Source organism: Gorilla gorilla, chromosome 1 (genome assembly GCF_029281585.2).
Source record: "Gorilla gorilla gorilla isolate KB3781 chromosome 1, NHGRI_mGorGor1-v2.1_pri, whole genome shotgun sequence".
In the NCBI taxonomy this organism is placed as follows: Eukaryota; Metazoa; Chordata; class Mammalia; order Primates; family Hominidae; genus Gorilla; species Gorilla gorilla.
The window spans coordinates 146,737,795-146,761,403 of NC_073224.2; the positions used below are offsets into that span (position 1 = coordinate 146,737,795).

Sequence of the window (23,609 nt, forward strand, 5' to 3'; positions counted from 1 at the left end):
CACATTTTATATTGATGTATTTAAGGCACAGTGAATTCTATATGTGATTTTACTTACTTACCTGGATAACTCTTCCCCTAAACTCTGCAAACTCCATTCTGTTATCTTCAGTTCATGTCTTAAGGAAGCAACATTTGCAAGCAAACTTTCCTCTTCATTGTCTTTATTATAGTAGTCTGATGAACTAGATTCCATTTCTTAAAAAAAAAAATGAATTTCTTGTACCTTGTCTGAAAGATTCTGTAGTTTCAGTCAAAATACTCACATGAATAGAATTTAACTCATTAGTTTTCTATTTCAAATGTTGTGAAATCTTTCATGGTGGTTTAAAACAAAACAAAAAATCAATAATAATGAATTTATCTGTAGTGTAAAGCCATAAAGGAGTTCAATACAATTTCAATGAATGAATTTTTCATTTTAGCCAGGGTCTAGTTATTATAGTTCTCCTTTTCTAAGCATACCTGATCTTCCTAACAATTGTTAATTATTTTCATTACATGTTAAGGAAACTAAGAATCAGACATTAAATAACTTGCTCAAAGTCACACAAACTGTAAATGGTGAAATCAAGATTTGAATCCAAGTCATTAGGATGCAAAGACCATTAAATTATGTCGCATTGTAGCTTTATTACATATTACATATCAATTTCAATATGAGGTGTTTGAACTTTCATAATTACATTACAAGTACTGGACATCTGATTAAATGGTATCATTACAGTCATTCATATTTCGTTAGAAGGGAATTTATTACCAGATAAAAGCTGTCTCCTCCTCCTATGCCCAATAGTTATAAAATTTTAAAAACACACATTTACAAGTCACAACCACAGGGATCAAAATAACATTTGGCAGGTCAACTCATAGAAATGAAGAAAAGCTTTTGTTTCTTCAGTGGATGAGTATCTCTAGGGTTGTGAAACTACTAAATTTCTTTGCATATAAAAATCACAATAGAGCATCACATTTTATTATTGTAATTAATACAATAAAAAACTAAAGCTTTATAATCTCCACTACTACAGAGCTTTCTGCGCAATCTTAAAATTACATTCCTCTTTCAGATCCCATTTACCTTTTTCACTGTAGCATCTCCTTCAACGCCCTTCTTAGCATTCTGATCCCATCCCAAGTTCCAAAAGGTTAAAAGTCCTGTGCATTACGTTCAGGACTGCAATGTACTTAGAGAAGCTCAATATTTTGAATGAATTAACGAATACTAAACTGTCCTTCCTTCCCTCATCCAGTTAGAATGGTATGTTACATTTATTCCCCACTCAAAAATTCTCAGATGTAGGGAGGAAGATTAAAAAGAAAACTCCCACCTTATGGAAAGAAAGTGGCAGGAAATTAAATGAGATACTATGTAATCTTAATAGACAAACTGGTTCTATCCTCTTTCCCTTTTTTGTTTCCACAAATTTGCTTCTGCTTAAGTGACAAGACTCTCGCAGACAAGTCAATAAATCAGGTCCCCATCCTGCTTTATCTATTCAACATCTCTAGCTCTCTGTAGGATGGTGAAGGAGAAAAGGGTAGAGAAAATTGGACAAATTCTATAATACCATTTGGTACTATATATTTCATCTTAAATCAGGTTTTAGTTCAACATCTGTGTATTGCCATGCAAGAAATAACTCCCAGTCCGGGCGCGGTGGCTCACGCCGGTAATCCCAGCACTTTGGGAGGTCGAGGCGGGTGGATCACGAGGTCAAAAGTTAAAGACCAACCTGGCCAAGATGGTGAAACCCCGTATCTACTAAAAATACAAAAAAATTAACCGGGGGTGGTGGCGAGCGCCTGTAATCTCAGCTACTCGGGAGGCTGAGGCAGAGAATTGCTTGAACCTGGGAGGCGGAGGTTGCAGTGAGCCGAGATCGCGCCACTGCACTCCAGCCTGCGCGACAGCGTGAGACTCGGTCTCAAAAAAAAAAAAAAAAAAGAAAGAACTCCCTAACTCTTCTGCAGTAGCAATGAATATATTTGATACTAAAATGTTTTCATTTTTCTAGTGGGCCATTTACTGTCAAATGAATGTCCTTAACTTCAATTTACAGTAGTTACCCAAAAAAGGCTATCTTCACTGACTATGCATACCTAGAAGAGCACATCATCCTACTCACCGACCTTAACAACATCATCTTTCGGTCCTAATTAACAATGTGTTTGTAGGTTTGCACACGTACACCCATCAAACGAAGGACAAGTGTTCTTTTATACCCTATGTATGTGATACAATGGGCTGTAGTCGAAAAAGATTCCTCATTTTGGAAAGAAGTCATAACTTTATGTAGTAGTCTCCTGTCTCAAGATCGCTTGACACAGCTAATCTTACATCCGTCTGAAAGAAGCGGGGGCGGGGGTGGGGGACGGAAGTGACAGTTTCCTCTTTTTTTTTTTTTTTTTTTAATTTTATAGAGACAGTGGCTCGCCATATTGCCAAGGCTGGCCTCGAACTCCTGGGCTCAAAAAATCCTTCCGCCTCGGCATCCCAAAGTGCTGAGATAACAGGCGTAAGCCACTGCGCCCGGCCTCCTATTTTTCATCAAATAAAATATAACCGTTCAGAGCAGCATGCTCAGCAACCACAAGGACCAGTCCCAGTGCATCCAAGGTGCCGGGAGGGAAAGGAACAAAACTCCCCCAGGTAAGCCGGTTTCCCCACGTCAAGGCACAGTCGCTCACCACCCAAATCGTCGCTGGGGAGAGACCCACCCGGCGACTGCGCGCTTCGCACTCGAGTCTGCGTTAGGAAGCCTCTGACCCTTTCCCGGGCCCCTGCGCGTGGAAGCCTCGGACACAACTCGGAGAACCAGCGAACCCCGGCAGCACGGAATTCGAACCGCCGCGGGAGCCGTTGGGACGCGCCTACCCGGTCACTGCCCCGCCCCGGCGCAGACTACATGAGGCGCCGCCGAAGGCGCGGGGCTTGCCGGGGATCGTGGTCGGCGAGCGCGCCCGAGCCCACTAGCGGAGCCCGCCGGGGACTACATTTCCCACAATTACCGCCATGATGCCCATTGGTGGGGGAAGCCATGGGAACCGGAGGCCGTCAGGGGGAGAGGCGGGCGGCGCTCACGCCTGGCCTGAGGGGGCCGAGACTGAGGCGGTTGCGGAACGGGACTGCTAGCCCCGCCCAGAGTCCCTACCCTTTGGAGAACTGCGCTCCTCTTTCGGAGAGAGTGTTCGCCGCCGCCGCGGCCGCCACCTGGAGTTTCTTCAGACTCCAGATTTCCCTGTCAACCACGAGGAGTCCAGAGAGGAAACGCGGAGCGGAGACAACAGTACCTGACGCCTCTTTCAGCCCGGGATCGCCCCAGCAGGGATGGGCGACAAGATCTGGCTGCCCTTCCCCGTGCTCCTTCTGGCCGCTCTGCCTCCGGTGCTGCTGCCTGGGGCGGCCGGCTTCACACCTTCCCTCGATAGCGACTTCACCTTTACCCTTCCCGCCGGCCAGAAGGAGTGCTTCTACCAGCCCATGCCCCTGAAGGCCTCGCTGGAGATCGAGTACCAAGTAAGTGCGGAGGATAAACCAGCCTCCTTCCTTTAACCCAGCTGCACTGCGTTGTCGCCTCTCACCCGTTTAGAAACTTCTGGTGGACGGCCCTGGTGGTGAAGAGGCGAGGGCCGTTCAGGAAGCCGGCCCGCTCCGCGCAGGCGCGCGAGGCGAGGCGAGGCTCTCGCTGGGGCCGGGGACCCAGAACTTAGGCTGGACCTGGAATTGATGACTACCCGCCTTCTCCCCTTTCCTCCGGTGGGAAGGAGGCCAGAACTGGTGATGTCGCTGGCTTTTCTCTTTGTTTCCTAATTCGCCCACTGCTTTTCTTAGCCACTACACGCTCCGATACTGAGAATTTCACAATGCAGAACTGATACACGTTCTCCTTCATCATTGGACGAGGTGATGACACTTGTTTGAATCACCCCCACCCCTTTCACACAATTCAGATGTTACAAATCACTGTCTTTGCTTCAGTTAAGGGTTTTTGGATTATGATCGTGTAATTGGCATTAAGCCCGATTTTGAAATTTTTTGGAAGACGCTGTTGCTATATTTAATGATACATTTCCGTTTAAGTTATATATCCATTATTTTCAAAAGATCAAATCGTATATTAAAACTTTATAACCTTTCTTTTCATTTTTTCATTGAGCATTGTAAGCATTTCCCTCGTGTCATTTTTTTTTTTTTTTTTTTGAGACGGAGTCTCGCTTTGTCGCTCAGGCTACAGTTGGAGTGCAGTGGCGCTATCTCGGCTCATTGCAACCTCCGCCTCCCGGGTTCAAGCGATTCTCCTGCCTCAGCCTTCCGAGTAGCTGAGATTACAGACATGCGCCACCATGCCCAGCTAATTTTTGTATTTTTAGTAGAGACGGGGTTTCACTATGTTGGCCAGGCTGGTCTCGAACTCCCGACCTCAGGCGATCCACCCGCCTCGGCCTCCCAAAGTGCTGGGATTACAGGCGTGAGCCACCATGCCTATCATGTTTTCTTTTTAGTATCTGCATAATATTCTTGCTGGGAATTACCTTATTTTATGTAGTCATGGTGGTAGGGGGTAATTTCTTAGAAGAAATCTTCTTCGTTCCACAGCAAATTCCGATGTTTTCAGGTAGCAGTACAGGGGGAAAAGAAAAAGGCATTGATGTGTTTCATCTTTCAGTTTTTTAGAAGTTAATTATAATCATCAAATGTTAATTTTTTAAGTTGATGTAGAGAATTGTTTTTAAATACCAGGTACTGTCACATACAGAGCAAAATAAAGAGTTGTAGAATGTTTTATACGATGGAACTTTAGGATTAAGTTGTATATAGATACACACGATAAGCACAGAGAATAAAATATCTAAAATCACATAGTGAGCAAAACTGAGGCTAAAACTCAGTGTTTCTTGATTTCCAGTAAAGTTCAAAAGTTCAACATTTACTGAACAGTTAACACGTGCCAGGAATTGTGCATGGAGGTGGGGGAGACAGAGGGGGAGCCGGGTTGTGGGGGATGTAGGTAAAAGAGAAAGAAAGAATCCCTCTTCTCAAAGAGCTTAATAAAGGTTACTGGCTCATAAACAGGTAATTTCAATAAAGGATGGCTAAGTACCAGTAGAGGAGGGTCACTTCTAAGGGTTTCAGTAGAGGATTCCTGGAGAAAATAAAATTTAATCCAGAAAGATGCTTAATTGAGACGAAAATGCCAGGAACAAGGGATTTCAGAAAAGCGAACAAAAAGATCCATAGTTCTTAAAATACATAGTGTAAGTGGGGATGGTTAGTGTGTAGTGGACACTACAAGTACTGAGTTTGTATTAGACTTTAAGACATATAAAGTCTAGGGTGGGAGTAGCAGAAAAGGACATCGGAGAGGCCAGAAGGCTGGGGTCATTAAGCATGAATCATAGCCTTGTTTGCCGTGCTGAGTAGGTTTTCCTTAATTTTGTACAAGTCCATTTAAAATTTAAGCAGATCACTGGATGCAGTGTGGAAAATGGATTTAAGGAGAGCAAAATTAGAGTCAAGGAAACTAACTAGAGGGCTAGTGAAATAGTCTAGATAAGAAAACAATTTGTATTAATAAAAAAATCTTCAGTATTTACACACATATTAGGGAAGATATCTATTTTAACTACTGTCCTCTTATAGTTAAGAGCACCAGCTCTTAACCTTAGCCTGGGTTCAAATCTTGACTCTGCCTACTTAAAACTTATGTGATCTTCTCACTTGTAAAATAGAGATAATAATTGTAACTACATCATAGAGTTGATTTGAAAAAGCATGAGTTAATAAATGCTCATATTCAGTGTAAAGTGGTCTATTAAAAAATGCTCATAGATCATCCCTGACACATAGTAAATAATCAATGAATGTTAATTTTACATTTATACCTCTATAGTTATGTAGCTGGCTTGGTTTAGCTTTATTCTTTACATCTTTAGTCACTCTTAAAGGGACTGTTCCTTTTTTTTTTTTTTTTTTTTTTTTTGAGACAGAGTCTCCCTCTGTCACTCTGTTACCCAGGCTGGAGTGCAGTGGCGTGACCTTGGCCTACTGCAACCTTCATCTCCCGAGTTCAAGTGATTCTCCCACCTCAGCTTCCCGAGTAGCTGGATTACAGGCATGTGCCACCACCCCCAGCTAATTTTTGTATTTTTGGTAGAGACGGGGTTTCACCGTGTTGGCCAGACTGGTCCCAAACTCCTGATCTCAAGTGATCTGCCAGCCTCGGCCTCCAAAGTGCTGGGATTATAGGTGTGAGCCACCGCGCCCGGCTGGGACTATTCCTTTAAAACATTCTCCCTGAACAATTTGTTTTGATTAAGGAAAGAGGTAAAATCATTTGTCTGTAATCCTAGACAGTGTTGGTGAGATGTGTAGGGTAAATATCATCTTCCACCCTGTTTGTATTTCCCAACTTGTTTAATTTCCCAGTAACTACATCCTACTAATTTTTGTCTTAAAGTTAGTTTTTAAAATATTATAGAACAATCTAGTTTTGTCCTTGGTTACTTATTGAAAATTTTACTAATTTCTTACTTTTTAGGTTTTAGGAGAATACTTTTTGGATAATTGACTAGCCTCACATTATATTGATAGAGGTTCTTGAAAACTTTAATGCCAATTCATGTATCTTATGACTAAAATAGATAATCCATTTGGAAATTTAAGTCATTCTTGAGTGCTTGATATGTGTCAGCACTATCCAAGGTGCTAGGGATACAATGGTGAGTGAAAATATCAGCTAGGTGCAGTGGCTCACACCTGTAATCCCAACACTTTGGGAGGCCAAGGTGGGAGGATCACTCAAGCACAGGCATTTCACACCAGCCTGGACAACATAGCAAGACTCCATCTCTACCAAAAATAAAGTTAGCCAGGCATGGTAGCACACACTTGTGGTTCCAGCTACTTGGGAGGCTGAGGTGGGAGGATCACTTGAGCCCAGGAGGTTGAGGCTATGGTGAGCTGTGATCACACCACTGTACTCCAGCCTCGGTGACAAGAGCGAGACCCTGCCTCGAAAAAAAAATATATATATATGTTTGTGTGTGTGTGTGTGTGTGTGTGTGTGTATGTGTATAGTCTGTGCCCTCATACAATCAAGTATGGGGACAGACATTAATCAAATTATTACACAAACACATGTCAAAATATTTAATAAGGGTAATGAAGGTAAGTTCATAAGACTATGAGTGGGCTCAGTAGGAGGACTTCATTTTATCTGGAAATTGAAAGACATCCAGAAGTAGAGTTAAGATCTACAGAATTATCAGACTTTCACTCGGCATAACGGAATGAGTGGGACGAGACAATGGGTAAAAAAGAACAACAACGTGCCAAGATACTAAGGAAGAAGAGAGAAAGATACCTTTGAGGTCCTGAAAGATAGGATACAGAGAGAGAAGAGTGGTACAAGTCTACTTTAGAGAAGTCAGTAGCAACAGCAACCAAATCATTGTGGGCTTTTAGGTCCTTGTTAAGGATATGGGTCTTTTGCAGAGACCAGTAAGAAGCCACTGAATAGTTATAAGCAGGTTAACTTGATCTGTGTTTTTTAAAAGATCGTTTTGGCCACAAGGTGTTGAGCCTCTCTGTACCAGTTTCTATACTTTAACAGTAATCACCTGCTCCCCACTATATATTATTGTGAAGAATAAATATGCTAATACATGTAAAAGGAATGGTATCTAGCACCAAATAAGCACTCAAAAAATGTTAGCTAGAAAATAAACCCTGAGCCTAGAACAACAATACCTTTTTAAGGGCATAATAGGCACTAAAAAGTATCTATTGAATGAGTGAACCAGACGTTTACCAAACATGTAAAACTATCTGGGTGGGTTTTTGGGAGAATATAGCTATATCAATTTTTTAAAATTTTTATTAGTCTTTCATTTTTGTATAGAGCCAAATTTGAATATTTTCTGGTAAACTGACCATTTCATCTAATTTTTAAAATTTACTTGTATAATATACCTGATGCCATTTGGAATATCTCCTATTTCCATTTTATCTACAGGTATACATGCCTAATATTACATGTATAAAGTAGATAGGACTACTTTATTGATCTTTGGGAAAAAATGGCTTTTGAGTATTTATTATTTTTTGTTTTATATACATACACACACATATCTATTACATATACACACATTTTATACATATACAAAATATATAATATATTCATATACATATAAATGTATATGTATATATAAATATGTATATAAAAAAACAAAAACTCAAAGGCATATATGTGTGTGTGTGTGTATATATATATATATATATATAGGCATAAGGGAGTAAGTGGAACAAGACAATGGATTAGAAAGAACAACATGTGCCAAGATACTAAGGAAGAAGAGTGAAAGATACCTTTGAGGTCCATTTATATACATATATAAATGGCTTTTAAGTATTATATAAATATATATATAAAAATGGCTGGGTTTTGGGGAGAATAATATATTTAATAATTTAATATATATATTTGGGTTTTATGTGAGTCTGTGTGTGTGTGTATATATACTTTTTTTTTTTTTTTCCAGAGATAGGGTCTCCAGCAATCCCATTACTGGGTACACACCCAGAGGAATATAAATCATTCTACCATAAAGACACATGCATGTGAATGTTCAGTGCAACACTATTCACAATAGCAAAGACATGGAATCAACTAAATGCCCACCATGACAGTTTGGATAAAGAAAATGTGGTACATATACACCATGGAATACTATGCAGCCATAAAAAAGAATGAGATCATGTCTTTTGTGGGAATATGGGTTGAGCTGGAGGCTATTATCCTTAGCAAACTAACGCAGAAACAGAAAACTAAATACCACGTGTTCTCACTTAGAAGTGAGAGCTAAATGGTAAGAACTTATGAACACAAAGACGGAAACAACAGACACTGGGATTTACTTGAGGAGGGAGGGTGGAAGGACAGAGAGGCACAGAAAAGCTAACTATTGGGTACTGGGCTTTATATCTGGGTGATGAAATACTAAGTTGGTGCAAAAATAATTGTGGTTTTTAACACGTTTACCTATGTAACCTTCACATGTATCCCCAAGCCTACAATAAAAGTTAAAAAAAAGAGAGAGATGGGGTCTCACTATGTTGCCTAGGCTGAATTTGAATTTGGGCTCAAGTGATAATCCCACTTCAACCAGCCTCCTGAGTAGCTGGGACTACAGGCACATGCCACCACACCTGTCTCCTTTATGAATTTTTTTACTTCCAATTATAAAAGTAATATACAACCTCCTTAGAGTAAGTCAAACAATACAAAGATGTAAAAGCAAAAAAAGCCGGGTGCGGTGGCTCACACCTGTAATCCCAGCATTTTGGGAGGCCAAAATGGGTGGATCACGAGGTCAGGAGTTGGAGACCAGCCTGACCAACATGGTGAAACACCATCTCTTAAAAAAAAAGAAAAAACAAAAAACAAAAATTAGCTGGGCGCAGTGGTGCGCGCCTGTAGTCCCAGCTACTCGGGAGGCTGAGGCAGGAGAATCACTTGAACCCGGAAAGCAGAGGTTGCAGTGAGCCGAGATCGTGCCGCTGCACTCCAGCCTGGGTGACAGAGTGAGACTCCATCTCAAAAAAAAAAAAAAAAAAACCTCTTTGTAACTCTATTGAATGCCTGTTGTCATTCTCCTAGATGTGAACTCTTCCACACCTTTTCCCATACTCATAAAAACATATAGGGTTTGATGGGGTGAAACATATATGATTATTTAATTAAAATGTCATGGTCCTTAAAGTCCTTACAAAGTTTTTAACAACAGGTAAACAAACCAAATCAGTTTTTAATAAGGAAGTCTATTGGTTCATATAACTGGAAGTCTGAATAGGACTGATTTCAGGCTTAATTTGTTTTCCTCTGGTTCTTACGGCTCTGCTCTCTTGACTTTTCTTAAAGAATTGAATTACTTAAAGAATTCTTCACTGACAGATATTTTTCCTAAATGCATCAAAACTAGTATTTTATTGTCTTCTGACTTCGATTATAGCTGTTGAAGCTTCCTGTCAGTTTGTTATATATTTGTAGTTCATCTCTATTTTCTCTTGTAGCTTTTTAAATTTTCTGCTTCTGCATTTTCACTGCAGTTTAAGTGGATCATCCGAGCTTCTTAATCTCTCATGATTTCTCTCTTTGTCTCACTCTCCTATTTTATGGATAATTTCTTCAGCTGTATCTTCTACTTCAATAGCTTTAAAAATTTATTATCAATATTATTTTTGATTGGCAAATTATAATTGTATACATTTATGCAGTATAGCGTGATGTTTTGATACATATATACAACATGTAATGATTAAATCAGGCTAATTAACATTGCCTTGCCTATAATTTTTTATGATAAGCTATTTGAAATTCAGTCTCAGTTATTTTGAAATATACATTATTATTGACCATAGTCACCTTCCTGTGCAATAGATCTCAAAACCTACTCCTTCTGTCTATCAGAAACTTTGTACTCTGTGATCAACAACTCCCTATTCCCTCTCTCCCCAAGTCCCCCACCCCCAGCTTCTGGTAACCATCGTTCTACTCTCCACTTCTAGGAATTGAACTGTATGGAATTCTACGAATTCCACGTATGAGATACTGCAGTATTTGTCTTTCTGTCCCTGGCTTATTTCACTTAGTGTAATGTCCTCCAGTATTCCATTGTGTATCTATACCACATTTTCTTTATTCATTCATTAATGGACACTTAGGTTGTTTCTATGTCTTGACTATTGTGAATAATGCTTCAATTAATATGGGAGTGCAGATATCTCTTTTACATACTGATTTCAGTTCCTTTGGATGTATACCAGAAGTGAGATTACTAGATGATATGGTAGTTGTATTTGTGGTTTTTTGAGGAACCACCATATTGTTTTCCATAGGGCTGTACTAATTTACATTCCCACCAACAATGTACTAATTTGTTTTTTCTTTTTTGAGATGAGGTCTTGCTGTGTAACTCCACTGGTCTCAAACTCCTGGGCTCAGGATCCTCCCATCTTAGCCTCCTGAGTAGCTGGGATTACTGGGATTATAGATCTTGTACATATTTTGGTAGATTTATACCTAATTCTTTTTTTCTTTTTTTTTCTTTTAGTGCTAACGTAAATGGTATTGTATTTTTTATTCCCAACTCCAGTTGCTTGTTGCTGGTGTATAGGAAAGCAGTTGACTATTGTATGTTAATATTGTATACTGAGACTTGGCTATCATCACTTATTAGTTCCGGGACGGGTTTTTTTTGGCAGTTCTTTAGGATTTCTACATGGACTATCACGTCATCTGTGAACAAGGACAGTTTTAGTTCTTCTTTTCCAATAGGTATGTCTTTTCTTTCCCTTTCTTGTTGTATTACATTAGCTCGAGCTTCCAGTATAGTGTTGAGTAGGAGTAATGAGGGAGTAGCATCTTTGTCTTGTTTCTGATTTTAGTGAGAAAGCTTCTAGTTTCTTGCCATTAAGTGTGATCTTAGCTGTAGGATTTTTGTAAATGTTCTTCCTTAAGTTGAGGAAGTTCCCCTCTATTCCTAGTTTGCTAAGATTTTTTTAATATTAAATATCATGGATTGATATTGGATTTTATCAAATATGTTTTCCATACCCATTGCTGTGATCATCTGAGTTTTCTTCCTTAGCCTGTTGATGTGATGAATTACACAAAATAATTCATGAATGTTGAGCCAGGCTTATGTACTTGGAACAAATCCATCTGGTCATGGTTGTAATTCTTTGTTTACATTGTCGAATTAGCTTTGCTAATATTTTATTGAAGATTTTTGCATCTGTGTTCCTGAGAGATACTGGTATGTAGTTTCCATTTCTTGTAATGTCTTTTCTGGTTTTAGAATTAGGGTAATGTTGGCCTCACAGAATGAGTAAAGAATTGTTCCCTCAGCCTTTATTGTCTGTAAGAGATTTTAGAGAATTGGTTTCATTTTGTCCATAAATGTTTGGTAGGATTCACCATTGAAACTGTCTGGTCCTGGTCCTTTCTTTTGGGGGAGGTTATTAATTATCAGTATAATTTCTGTAACAGATACAGGCCTATTCAGGTTATCTATTTCTTGTATGAGTTTTGGTACTTCGTATCTTTCAAGGAATTGGCCTGTTTCATCTAAGTTTTCAAATTTGTGGGTAGAGATTTATTAATAATGTTCCACTGTGTCCGGAATTGGTGGGTTCTTGGTCTCACTGACTTCAAGAATGAAGCCGCGGACCCTCGCGGTGAGTGTTACAGTTCTTAAAGGCAGCGTGTCCGGAGTTTGATCCTTCTGATGTTCGGATGTGTTCGGAGTTTCTTCCTTCTGGTGGGTTTGTGGCCTCGCTGGCTCAGGAGTGAAGCTGCAGACCTTTGCAGTGAGAGTTACAGCTCTTAAGGTGGCGTGTCTGGAGTTGTTCGTTCCTCCTGGTGGGTTTGTGGTCTCGCTGGCTTCAGGAGTGAAGCTGCAGACCTTCGTGGTGAGTCTTACAGCTCATAAAGGCAGTGTGGACCCAAAGAGTGAGCAGCAGCAAGATTTATTGCAAAGAGCAAAAGAACAAAGCTTCCACAGTGTAGAAGGGGACCCCAGCGGGTTGCCACTGCTGGCTGAGGCAGCCTGCTTTTATTCTCTTATCTGGCCCCACCCACATTTCACTGATTGGTCCATTTTCAGAGAGCCGATTGGTCTGTTTTACAGAGAGCTGATTGGTTTGTTTTGACAAGGTGCTGATTGATGCGTTTACAATCCCTGAGCTAGACAACAAAAGTTTTCCACTAGATTAGCTAGATACAGAGAGTGTGGATTGGTGTATTTACAAACCCTGAGCTAGACAGAGTGCTGATTGGTGCATTTAAAATCCCTTAGCTAGACATAAAGATTCTCCAAGTCCCCACAAGACTCAGGACCCCAGCTGGCTTCACCCAGTGGATCCCGCACCTGGGCCACAGGTGGAGCTGCCTGCCAGTCCCATGCCGTGCACCTGCACTCCTCAGCCCTTGGGCGGTCGATGGGACTGGGTGCTGTGGAGCAGGGAGTGGCGCTCGTCGGGGAGGCTTGGGCCGTGCAGGAGCCCACAGCGGGGGGCTGAGGGGAGGCTCAGGCATGGCGGGCTGCAGGTCCCAAGCCCTGCCCCGCGGGGAGGCAGCTAAGGTCTTGCGAGAAATCGAGCACAGTAGCTGCTGGCCCAGGTGCTAAGCTTCTCGCTGCCCAGAGCTTGAGGGCCGGCCAGCCGCTCCCAGTGCGGGGCCGCGGAGCCCACGCCCACCTGGAACTCGAGCTGGCCCGCAAGCGTCATGTGCAGCCCCAGTTCCCGCCCGCGCCTCTCCCTCCACACCTCCCGGCAAGCTGAGGGAGCCGGCTGCGGCCTTGGCCAGCCCAGAAAGGGGCTCCCACAGTGCAGCGGCAGGCTGAAGGGCTCCTCAAGCGTGGCCAGAGTGGGCGCCAAAGCCAAGGAGGCGCTGAGAGCGAGCGAGGGCTGCCAGCATGCTGTCACCTCTCACCACTATTATCCTTTTATTTATATTTTTTAAGATGGAGTCTTGCCATCACCCAGGCTGGAGTTCAGTGGCACGAACATACCTCACAGCAGCCTTGAACTTCTGGGCTCAAGTGATCCTCTCACCTCAGCCTCCCAAGTAGCTAGGGAGGCATGCACCACCGTGCCTGCCTAATTCTGTGTGTGTGTGTGTGTGTGTGTGTGTGTGTGTGTGTGTGTACAGACAGGGTCTCACTTTGCTGCCTAGGCTAGTCTCAAACTCCTGGCTTCAAGTGATCCTCCCAACTCAGCCTCCCAAAGTGCTGAGATTACAGGCATTGGCCACCACGCCTGGCCATTATTATCTTTTTAATGTCCATAGATAATTAATGATGACCCAGCTTTTATTTCTGATATTAGTGTTCTGTGTCTTTTCTCTTTTTTTTCTTGGTTTGCCTGACTAGAGGTTTATTAGTTTTATTGATCTTTTTAAAAAACCAGTTTTTTGCTTCATTGATTTTTTTTTTTCTGGGTTGATTTCCTGTTATCAGTTTTTTTGATTTCTGCTCTAATGTTTTTCTTCTGGTTGTTTTAGGTTTGTATTACTGTTCTTTCTCTGGCTTCCTAAGGTGGATGTCTAGATTATTGATTTTACATCTTTCTTCTTTTCTAATAAGTTCATGCAATGTTAAAAATTTCCCTCTAGGCACTGATTTCTCTGTATCCCACAAATTTTTGTTAGGTTGTATTTTCATTTCATTGAAGTTAAAAAATATTTATCTTGAGACTTCTTTGTCCCATGAGTTCTTTATAAATGTGTGGTTTAATCTCCAAATAGTTGGGAATTTTACAGCTATTTTTGTTACTGATTTCTACCTTAATTCCACTGTGGTCTGACAGCACAAATCAAGGTGTGTTTTATGGCCCAGAATGTGGTCTGTGTTGGTGAATGTCCATATGAGCTTGAGAAGAATGTTATTCTGCCGTCATTGGATTGATTAGTTCTCAAGATTCAATTAGACACATTTGATTGATGGTGCTGTTCAGTTCAACTATATCCTTACTGATTTTTTGCCTCTTGGCTCTGTCAATTACTGATAGAGGGATGTCGCAGTCTCCAACTATAGTAATGATTTTCTGTTTCTTCTTGTGGCTCTTTCAGTTTTTGCCTCACATATTTTGATATATTGTTGTTAGGTGTATACACATAAGGATTGGTATGTCTTCCTGGAAAGTTGACCCATTTATTATAGGTAATGCCCCCCCCCCCTTTTCTTTTTGAGACAGAGTCTTGCTCGCTCTGTCGCCCAGGCTCTAGTGCAGTGGTGCCATCTCAGCTCACTGCAACCTCCACCTCCCGGATTCAAGAGATTCTCCTGCCTCAGCCTCCCAAGTAGCTGGGACTACAGGCATGTGCCACCACGCCCAGCTCATTTTTTGTATTTTTAGCAGAGATGGGGTTTCACCATGTTAGCCAGGATGGTCTCGATCTCCTGACCTCATGATCCGCCTGCCTCAGCCTCCCAAAGTGCTGGGATTACAGGCGTGAGCCACCATGCCCAGCCAGTAATGCCCCTCTTTATCCCTGAAGATTTTCCTTATTCTGAAGTCGTCTTTCTCTGACATTAATATAGCTACTTCAGATTTCTTTTGATTAGTGTTAACACGGTATATCTTTCTGCATCCATTTACTTTAAATCTATCTGTGTCTTTATATTTAAAGTTGGTTTCTTGTGGACAGCATATGGTTAATCTTGTATTGTCATCCACTCTAGCAGTTCTTTTAATTGGCATATTTAGACCATTCACAATGTACTTACCGATATTGTTGGATTAATATTGCCATGTTTATAACTCCTTTCTATTCATTGTACTTGTTCTTTTTTTTACATCTTTCCCCCCTTTTCTGCCTTCTCTGGTTTTTACTGAACATTTTATATAATTCTACTTTTTCTCTTCTCAACATATCAATTATACTTATTTTTTAAAAGTTTTGTGGTTGAAATGGAATTTGTCCCTGGGATGCAAGGATGGTTCAGCATTCTCAAATCAATCAGTAGAATGATATGATACATCATATCAACAGAATGAAGGACAAAACCCATATAATCATTTCAATTGACGCTGAAAAAATATTTGATAAAATTCAACATCTCTTCATAATAAAAACCCTCAAAACACTGGATATAGAAGAAACATACCTCAACATAATAAAACCCATAGACGACAGACCTACAGCTAGTATCTTCTGAATGGGGAAAAACTGATAGCCTTTCCTCTGAGATCTGGAACACAACAAAGATGCACACTTTCACCACTGTCATTCAAAATAGTACTGGAAGTCCTAGCTAGAGCAGTCAGAGAAGAGAAACAAATAAAGGGCATCCAATTTGGAAAGGAAGAAGTCAAATTATCCTTCTTTGCAAATGATATATCTTATATTTGGAAAAGTCTAAAGACTCCATAAAAAAAGCTATTAGAACTGATAAACAAATATAGTGAAGTTGCAGGATATAAAATCAACATACAAAAATCAATAGCATTTCTGTATGCCAACAGTGAACAGTCTGAAAAAGACATTTAAAAAGTAATCTCATTTACAGTAGCCACAAGTAAAATTAAAAAAGAATTAGCCAAAAAAAAGAAAGATCTCTACAATGAAAACTATAAAACATTGATGAAAGAAATTGAAAAGGACACCAAAAATGGAAAGATATTCCATGTTCATGGATTGGAAAAATCAATATTGTTAAAATGTCCATACTACCCAAAGCAATCTACAGATTCAGTGCAATTCCTATTAGAATACCTTTCGCATTCTTCCCAGAAATAGAAAAAACAATTTAAAAATGTATATGGAACCACAAAAGACCCAGAATAGCCCAGAAATATCCTAAGCAAAACAAAACAAAACTAGAGGAATCACATGACCTAACTTCAGATTATACTACAGAGATATAGTAACCAAAATGGCATGGTGCTTGCAAAAAAACAGACACATAGACCAATGTAACAGAATAGAGAACCTAGAAACAAACCTATACACTTACAGTGAACTCATTTTTGACATAGGTGCCAAGAACATACACTGAGGAAAAGAGTCTCTTCAATAAATGGTCCTGGGAAAACTGGATATCCATATGCAGGAGAATGAAACTAGATCTCTACCTCTCACTGTATACAAAAATCAAATTAAAATGGATTAAAGACTTAAATCTAAGACCTCAAACTATGAAACTACTACCAGAAAACATTAGAACTCTCCAGGACATTGGTCTGGGCAAAGATTTCTTGAGTAATACCTCACAAGCACAGGCAACAAAAGCAAAAATGGACCAATGAGATCACATCAAGCTAAAAAGCTTCTGCTCAGCAAAGGAAACAGTTAACAACGGGAAGAGCCAACCCAAGAATGAGAGAAAATATTTGCAAACTACCCATCTGACAAGGGATAAATAACCAGAATATATAAGGAACTCGAACAACTATACAGGAAAAAAAATCTAATCTAATTTAAAAATAGGCAAAAGATTTGAATAGACATTTCTCAAAAGAAGACATACAAATAGCATATAGGCATATGAAAATGTGCTCAACATCATTGATCATCAGAGAAATACAAATCAAAGCTATAGTGAGATCATCTCACCCCAGTTAAAATGGGTTATATCCAAAAGACAGGTAATAACAAATGCTGGCAAGAATGTGGAGAAAAGAGAACCCTCATACACTGTTGGTGGGAATGTAGATTAGTACAACCACTATGGAGAACAGTTTGGAGGTTCCTCAAAAAACTAAAAATACAGCTACCATATAGTCCAGCAATCCCACCGCTGGGTATATACCCAAAAGAAAGAAAATCAGTATGTCAAAGAGATACCTGCACTCCCATGTTTGTTGAAGCACTGTTCACAACAGCCAAAATTTGGAAGCAACCTAAAGTGTTCATCAACAGATGAATGGATAAAGAAAATGTGGTGCTTATACACAATGGAGTACTATTCAGCCATAAAGAAGAATGAGATCTTGTCATTTGCTGCAACATGGATGGAACTGGAGGTCATTATGCTAAGTGAAATAAGCCAGGCACAGAAAGACAAATATCACGTTCTCACTTATTTGTGGGAGCTAAAAATGAAAGCAATTGAACTAATGGAGATAGAGAGTAGAAGGATGGTTAACAAAGGCTGGGAAGAGTAGTGGGAGGCTGGGGGGTGGAGGGGAAGGTGTGGAGATGGTTATTGGGTACAAAAAGAACAAAAATGAATAAGACCTACTATTTGATAACACAACAGTTGACTATAGTCAATCATAACTTAATTGTTCTTTTTAAAATATTTTTGCTTTGTAAGGCACTTTTGTTGTAGCATAAATGTACATTTTAAAATAACTAAAAGAGTATAATTGGATTATTTGTAACACAAAGGATAAATGCTTGAGAGGATGGATACCCAATTTTACACTATGTGGTTAATATGCATTGCATGCCTATATCAAAACATCTCATGTACCCCATACATATGTACACCTACTATTTACCCACACAAATTAAAATTTTAAAAAAATTTGCCCTAGATTTGCAATATACACTTACAACTGATCCAAGTCCACTTTCATGGGTAGTACAGGTACATTATAACTGAGTATTCCCACTTCCTCTCTGCCATCCTTTATAGTTGTCATTCATTTCACTTATCCACATGTTGTAATCACTGAATACATTGTTGCTATTATTACTTTGAACAATGATCTACTTATTAGATTAAAAAAATAAAAGATTGTTTTCTCTTCATTTATTCCTTTCCTGATGCTCTCCTTTCTCATGTAGATCCATTAGTTATCTATTGATAAAAAACTAATCAACCACAAAATTTACGGGCTTAAAATATTTACTAGCTTTAGTTTCTGCCAGTCAGGAAAATCTGGTCACTGCTTAACTGGGTCTTCTACTCTGGATCTCTCACAGGGCTGCAGTCATCTTAGGCTCAATTGGGAAGGATCCAAACTCACTCATGGTTGTTGACAGGATTCAATTCCTTACTAGTTGTTGGACTTAGGCTTCTGTTCCCTACAAGCTGTTGGCCAGAGGCCTTCCTTGTTTCTTGCCATGTGAGCCTCTCTGTAACGCATCTTACAACATGGAAGCTTTGCTTCATCAGAGCGAGTAAGAGGGCAAGAGAAAGTGCCAGCAAGAGAGGACAAGCTAGCAAGACGGAAGTTACAATCTTTAGTAACCTGATTATGAAAGCGACATCCCATCACATTTGCCATGTTGTATTTATTACACAAGTGTATGAATATCAGAAAGGCAGGGATCGTTGAGAGCCATGTCAGAAGCTACCCATCAAACCCATGCCCAATGGGACTATATCCTATGTGAATTGTGTGTGCCCTAGGTTGAGGATATGACCCTCCAGAAAGGTTTTGCATTTCCTCCTCCCAGGCATTCCACGATGGAGGACTACGTTTTATATTGTTCTCTGCTTGAGTCTCTGAACACGTGGGTAGTGAAACTGTGAACTACAAATTTGCTTGATGTGTAAGCTTATAGATGAATTACCTGGTGAGCTTATATTGTTTTTTTCACATATGACTTGAGGCCAAGACGGACAAGCTTTCTTGTGATCTCTATGTACTGATGGACTTTTTAAAAAAATTAACCCTTTTACTGATGGTATGACCCTTCAAAGATCCTAGCTTTATGCATAGTTCTTAGTTCCTGCTCCTTACATAATTTAGCCCCAAAGCTTCATGACCTGTCCTCATGGGGATATTAAATCTCAAGCTCCCAGGTAACTGTGACAAGTTAACCCCCTTCACAAACTTCCATTTACCACTCTAGTTTTCATTGTCTTTTTTTTCTTTGCCCTTGCTATGTAGTTGGAAAGATTGTTTTCAAAATATAATCCAGCATTTCCAGGGGGTTTTATACTGGGAGGGCTTTTTGGTTATCTGTATATTGCCAAATTAGATGTCCCTCTATTTAATGTTTAAGTACCCATTTGTCAGCATCAAAATTAATGTCTATGTTTCCTTTTAACCTAACTTTTAACAGTTTTACTGTTATCCCCATCATGTTCCATTGAAATCAACTGGAATTTTTGTTCCAGATTATGGCTTTTTTTTTTTTTTTGAGATGGAGTCTCACTCTGTGGCACAGACTGGAGTGCAGTGGCATGATCCCAGCTCACTGCAACTCCACCTCCCGGGCTCAAGCAATTCTCCTGCCTCAACCTCGCAGGTACCTGAGATTACAGGCGTAAATCACCAGCTAATTTTTGTATTTTTTTTTTTTTTTATTAGAGACAGGGTTTCACCATCTTGCCCAGGCTGGTCTTGAACCCCTCACCTCAAGTGATCCGCCCACCTCAGCCTCCCAAAGTGCTGGGACTACGGGAGTAAGCCACCATGCCTGGCCCAGATTGTGGCATTTTTAGTATTTATTTTGTATTTTTAAAGTGTATTTTATGGCCAGGCACAGTGGCTCACACCTGTAATCCCAGCACTTTGGAAGGCTGAGACGGGCGGATCACTTGAGGTCAGGAGTTCCGAGACCAGCCTGGCCAACATGCTGAAACCCCATCTCTACAAAATACAAAAATAGCCGGGCATGGTGGCGCATGCCTGTAATCCCAGCTACTCAGGACACTGAGGCGGGAGAATCATTTGAACCTGAGAGCCAGAGGTTACAGTGAGCTGAGATCGCGCCACTACACTCCAGCCTGGGCAACAAAGCGAGACTGTGTCTCAAAAAAAAAAAAAAAAAATTATATTTTATGATTTTTTAATTAACCTTCCATAGTCTTAAAAATCATTTTTCACAATTTCATTAAGCCTGACAGCCACTACCAATAACTGCTTTTTAACTTGGTTTTACTGAAATCTTTTCTTAGCTTTGTTACATTGCTTGTTTTCTGATTTAATATATATATTTTTTGTTTTTGGAGGGTATCCTTGAGTAATTCTTTGAGAATGTTTTGAGTCCTTGGATATCTGAAAATAACTTTATTTATTTATTTTAAAATTTTATTTTAGAGATGGGTTTTCACTGTATTGCCCAGGCTGGAGTGCAGTGACTATTCACAGGCACTTTCATAGAACACTACAGGCTTTAACACCTAGCCTCAAGTGGTCCTCCCACCTCAGTCTCCCAAGTAGCTGGGAATACCAGTGCATGCTACCACACCTGGCAAATGGCTTTATTTTTGCTTTCATGTCAGTAAATATCTTTTTACTTGGGAACATTGACTACATGGCCCCATTATTTTTTTCCATCTAATGTTATATGTAAGAATTCTGATGCTAATCCCAATTCTTGTATTTTGCAGTTCTCTACTACTTCTGCTACTTCTCTTTGATAGAAGATTGTACTTTTTAAATCCTTTGGAAAACTCCATATTTTATGGTCTTTTTTCATTTATCCTGCTTTACATTTATTAGATCCTTTCTGTCTAAAGATTTTCATCTTTTGAAACAGGAATTTTTCTTCTTTGTGGGTTTTTTGTTTTTGTTTGACGTGGAGCCTCACTCATTCTTTTGCCCAGGCTGAAGTACGGTGGCGTGATCTCTGCTCACTGCAACCTCCGCCTCCTGGGTTCAAGCAGTTCTCCTGCCTCAGCTTCCCAAGTAGCTGGGATTACAGGTGTGTGCCACCATGCCTGGCTCATTTTTTTTATTTTTAGTAGAGATGGGGTTTTGCCATGTTGGCCAGGCTGGTCTCAAACTCCTGACCTCAAGTGAACCACCCGCCTCGGCCTCCCAAAGTGCTGGGATTACAGGCATGAGCCACCACACCCAGCCTACAGATTTTAATTGTTACATATCTTCTTCATTTCATTGGGATTTAAAGAAGAAAATTATGTACATTTAGCCAGCCATTTGAAACCAGTTCTGTTGAACAATAAAAGCACAGGAGTAGGTAATTTTTTATATCATCACATTAAAGCTACCATGAAAAATAAAATGGAGTGCTAAGAAAAAGAGTAGCCATTGAGTTAGGTTTTTTTTTTTTTTTTTCAGTTAAAAGGCTGTACTATATAGTGTTCCAAATAGATTATTTTTAAAATTTTAGCAAACACTATAAATACAGAAGAGAAAACGCAGGGAAAGAGGAAGACAGGAAGAGAAGTTTGCAGACAGATCTACAGGGAAAACACTGAGACACTTTAATTTGTATAGGATGATAAAAAGATGTATTTATTAAATATTTGCATCTGTGACAAAAAATCAAAATATGGATAATAACATTGTTAGGACCAGTACCCTTGGAGTTATAAAAATAGTGAACAAAATTTTCATCCATCTTATCATCTATGTTGGATATGCCACATAGGTGTCCATAAAGGTACTTACAAGTTTATGCTAAGTGAATCCTACAAAAAGATGCTTAGATTCCAGAGAACGTCTCATAAGTGCCAAAGAGGATAGGTGTGCAATCTGTAGTAATACAAGAGAGAGTGTGAGAGGACTGGACAGGAGGAGTCAGAGGAGATTTCAAAGGACTTGACCCATTTATGCAGGAGGTTACAATTTTTTGAATTGCAAAATGAGACCTTGGCAATGACCTTGAGCAGTGGGATATAAATAACTCCTACATGCTTAGTGTTCCACTAATGGAACACAAGGCATAAATGGGTTAAACTGGCTCTTAAAGAATGAATACAATTGGATGAGTACCTATTCAGGAGAATGGAACAGAAATAGAGGCAACACAGCATACTTATTAAAAATTATTCTAGAGGCAGATTGCTGAGTTCAAATTTTGACCATGTCACTTATTTGCTGTATCACTTTGGTTTTTTTTTTTAATGTGGCCTAGATGAATTAATGCTGTGTCACTTTGGAAAAATGATTTCTCTGTGCCTCAGTTTTTGTTGTTTTTTTACTAAAATGAGAATAATAGGACCTACCTTTTAGAGTTGTTATAAGGAATAAATTAATCCACATAAAGCATTTAAGACAATTTATGGCATCAACTATAATTGTTAGTTGCCATGATTATCATCATCATCTTCATAGAAGGACATTTTGGAATTATAGATGGACAGATTGTATTCATTGGCTAGTAAATGAACCGGCCTGCTTCGAATACACAATTCATACTGGGAAGTAGTAGAAGAATGTGTTGAAGTCAGTTGGAGTCCACACCATGGTGGTCTTGAATTCCAGGCTAAAAAACAGTTAATTATTATTCTTTTATTGAAGAGGAAACAAAAAAGTTATATACAATGTCTGAAATTGCCTAAGTCTTTTTTTTGGGGGGCGGGGGGGCGGGGTACCGAGTCTCACTGTCGCCCAGGCTGGAGTGCAGTGGCACGATCTTGGCTCACTGCAACCTCCACCTCCTGGGTTCAAGCGATTCTCCCGCCTCAGCCTCCTGAGTAGCTGGGATTTTTTTTTTTTTTTTTTTTTTTTTTTTTTTGAGACGGAGTCTCGCTCTGTCGCCCAGGCTGGAGTGCAGTGGCGCGATCTCGGCTCACTGCAAGCTCCGCCTCCCGGGTTCACGCCATTCTCCTGCCTCAGCCTCCCGCGTAGCTGGGACTACAGGCGCCCGCCACCACACCCGGCTAATTTTTTGTATTTTTTAGTAGAGACGGGGTTTCACTGTGTTAGCCAGGATGGTCTCGATCTCCTGACCTCGTGATCCGCCCGCCTCGGCCTCCCAAAGTGCTGGGATTACAGGCGTGAGCCACCGCGCCCGGCCGTAGCTGGGATTTTTGTATTTTTAGTAGAGACAGGGTTACACCATGTTGGTCAGGCTGGTCTCGAACTCCTGACCTCATGATCCGCCTGCCTCGGCCTCCCAAAGTGCTGGGATTACAGGCGTGAGCCACCGCGCCCTGCCAATTTGCCTAAGTTTTAACTAAAACGCCCAGCATTTGAACTGCTCTTTGTGTTTCCGTCCATTCTACAGGGATTCTGAATGAAACCACTATTTTAGGAAGATTTATTTCAGTAATATCCATAAGGCCTAAATTTAGGTGATGGTGAGAGAAATGGGTAAGGAAGGGACAAGTTCCAAAAATGAATGGAATTGAACTAGATGATCTTTTGGTTCTTTTCTAGCTCAGACATCACTGATGACTTTCTTACCTCTCTAGTTTAGAAAATCTTTACATCATATGATCTACTGTGTATAA

General features: G+C 40.2%; 2 protein-coding genes across 10 annotated transcripts in view; one reads left to right on the plus strand and one right to left on the minus strand.

Moving 5' to 3' along the window:
- Positions 1–2,930, minus strand: part of CCDC18 (coiled-coil domain containing 18) — a 98,403-nt gene extending 95,473 nt beyond the window's left edge. For 2 of the 9 annotated variants that reach the window (XM_055352399.2, XM_055352386.2), the window contains exons 1-2: positions 2,721–2,843; positions 62–197 (exon numbers count right to left, since the gene is read on the minus strand). In XM_055352399.2, coding sequence (XP_055208374.2) covers positions 62–195 — 134 coding nt within the window. In that variant the 5' untranslated portion in view covers positions 196–197; positions 2,721–2,843. Of the gene's footprint in view, positions 1–61; positions 198–2,690 lie in introns of all 9 variants that reach the window. The other 7 variants (XM_063696908.1, XM_063696920.1, XM_055352370.2 and 4 more) reach the window with 6 other exon arrangements.
- TMED5 (transmembrane p24 trafficking protein 5) overlaps positions 2,739–23,609 on the plus strand; it is a 29,294-nt gene continuing 8,423 nt past the window's right edge. The window contains exon 1 of the mRNA XM_004026146.5: positions 2,739–3,519. Within this exon, the coding sequence (XP_004026195.1) occupies positions 3,331–3,519 (189 nt within the window). The 5' untranslated portion in view covers positions 2,739–3,330. The remainder of the gene's footprint in view (positions 3,520–23,609) is intronic.